Here is a 2,779-nt window from a genome sequence, read left to right as displayed (position 1 = left end):
GGAATTTTCACGGTGTCTTCATCATCGGATTCAAATACGAAGAACACGTCAGCTGTTCGGGTGTTCAAATACAACTTCTCGCAGCCGCGCCACGGCAACACATTCTTGTAAACGATCGAAGCTGATGCTTGTGCCATTGCGAAGCGATTTGGAATAGGAATGCCAGTGTTCGCTAATCGGTTTCGGGACTTTTGTTCACGTTCTGCAATAGCACCTGTCAAACTGTTGTGCTGCACTGAGCAAATGGAAGAAAACCAAACAAACAAACACCATTGAAAATTCGAATTTTTTTTATTGTCACAATTTCTGTTGATTTATCATGTTTTTTTCGTTATCGCAATAGAAATTACCTGTTTCTAATTATCGTTTTTTTGGTCTCAGTTAATGCGCTGAAAAAATGGCGTTTTACTTACGTTCAATTAAAGTTCAATCGATAGCAATCTCCTATGAAATCACACAATTGAAGATTACTTATAGTTTCAATTTTGTTTTCATTAAATTATTCCAAATCACATCGGATTGCGATTAAAATGCCAATGAGTTGAAATTATCGGTAGAATTTATCGTTGCTTTTGAATAAAGTTTGAGAAAATTGTTGTTTACGAAAATGGCGGAACGCAAAATGTAAATTAGCAAATTTCGTTTATGCAATACGATTTTGATATGATGAAATCATGCAAACGGTTTGACAGCTCCAGAAATGAATGCGATCACAATACTTTTCAATGCGTGTGACGAGTGAGTTCGTCCAATCTATTGAATGGTTGGAGAAACAAGATTTATTTTCAAATGTTACAATGTTCACACTTTTGTAGTGTCTTTTTTCAGTAAATCAACACATTTTGTGGAACGAATATTCGATTTCTGAAAAGATTTGTTATATTTTCTAAACTCAATTAAAAGAATTAAAACTTCAACATTGTTCATTTGGCTCAGCGAATAGAAATACCGTTTTTATTTGATTTTCCTTCAAATTTTTAAACTCTGGAAATGTTGAAAACGATGGAACATACCTTGAAACCGAATAACCCAATTGGTCATAATTTTGTCGGATTTTTTTTACTTTTAGAAGCAGACATAGACAGTCAGCCAAAGCTTATGATAGTGATACTTTGAGCAACAAACATCTCATAGCTCTATTACCAAATTTCTTGGAATTTTTGAATGGCGATCATTTAATGATTAGCAGATTTATAACAGGTGTAGGATGAAATAATTAGGAATCGAAATTGTTTGTCTCATCTTCTGCCATCTCATCATTTGCCATCCATCGATTAGATTCCTTTCAATAGAAATACATAAGAGGCTTTCCTTTTTTTTAGCTTTACCTATGTAGTAACTCATTACTGAAACAACAAAAAGTTATTTTGTTTTTTTGATTTTTTTACACATTATTCTTCCCATGGTTTCAATATAAAGCAGCAGACATTCAATTTGAATGAGAGAAAAGATGAATAGAAGAAGAAATATTTTTTTTCACTTCAATAAAAATCGGGAAACATATGAATAATTTACAAGAGCATGAATCATACTTTACCTCAGAATAAATGGGAATGCAAATTTAGTCAAGAAAAAGAAGAATTCTAGCCACTCGCTCGGGCACACCCACTTGATGGATCATAAGATTTGGATCCGGCGAGATTACAGTACGACCAGAGAAATCGACACGCTTGCCAGATAAATTACCACGGAAACGACCCTGTTTGCCTTTCAACCGCTGCACTATGCCACGCGATGATTTTTTGGGCTGGAAGAAATGGGTTTAATGAATGAAAATCACGGAAAACAAATTAGAGCAATTTTTCACCAATTTGTTCAACTCACCAACATCGTCATCGGAATGCCCGACACCTCGCTGTTGAAATACAACGAAACATGCAATTGCAAAAAGTCCCAATCCTCTTGGACTTGTTCGATTTTATGACCGCTGGTCATGTGCTTATTGATAACGTCATTGATGAGTAAAATTTCGCTCTGCTTCATCGTCAAGTCATCTTCCGTTGTTCCGGCTTTGATTTCCGATACGACGCTTGGCCGAATACAAACTGGTGACACAAAGACGCGCGTTACGATCAAATTGGCTGGATTTGCATCGGCAGAAGTCATTCCAAGCAGTGGCACATCGGATTTTGGGATTCGTTTGAATAAATCCAACACTTGCAATGGATTCAATTCACAAATCAGGGCAGCTGGTCCAATCATTGCTGCCAACTCTCGATTTCTCACGGTCGCCTCTTGAAGCTCGTTGAGCTGCTCTTGCATGATAGGATCTGTGGTTTTCTTTCCGCGAAATGGCTCATACAATATCTTCATCAAACCAGGCCCTTTTTTGACCGGCCCATTAATTGCACCGCAATGTGGACATTTCGTGTGTTTCTTTGCTTTGCCCAGAATTTGTGAGGTTATCGACTTTTTCGCCAAGTATGACAAATTCTGACTTAGCAAACGACGGCCGTACACTTACTTGTCGACGTCTTTTAACATCACTCGGGCACATGTCTGGAATAAGAAAGGGGAATTTAGAAAAAAATATTCAGAATTTTTCAAATGTTCATGAAAAAAATCAATTTTTGGATAAAAATTGGAATTTTTGGTTGTATATACTCTTTTAAGCCTATTTCTCTGCTTGATGTCTGCCGTTTACAAATCATTTTTTCTCATGAAAATCTAAATTTGTTCGTAAAAACTGGAATTTTTGTCCGAAAAAATCTTAAATTTTCTCTTTTCCCTTTATCACCTGACAAAGAAAAGGTTTTATCTATTAACTACACCATTTTCA

At 36.1% G+C, this 2,779-nt stretch overlaps 1 protein-coding gene across 1 annotated transcript; it reads right to left on the bottom strand.

Moving 5' to 3' along the window:
* Window positions 1-1,561: 1,561 nt before the first annotated feature.
* On the bottom strand, window positions 1,562-2,499 carry LOC129580083 (DNA-directed RNA polymerase III subunit RPC1-like; the record flags this gene model as incomplete). Its single annotated transcript, XM_055470274.1, has 3 exons — window positions 1,562-1,747; window positions 1,825-2,409; window positions 2,465-2,499. Coding segments are annotated over 3 exons (806 nt in total), but the record flags the coding sequence as incomplete, so codon positions are not given.
* Window positions 2,500-2,779: the final 280 nt, after the last annotated feature.

This window comes from Sitodiplosis mosellana, unplaced genomic scaffold, assembly GCF_009176505.1.
Source record: "Sitodiplosis mosellana isolate CC-2019 unplaced genomic scaffold, AAFC_SMos_1.0 Smas_scaffold_7016, whole genome shotgun sequence".
Taxonomy (NCBI): domain Eukaryota; kingdom Metazoa; phylum Arthropoda; class Insecta; order Diptera; family Cecidomyiidae; genus Sitodiplosis; species Sitodiplosis mosellana.
This window is presented reverse-complemented; position numbering and strand designations above follow the sequence as displayed.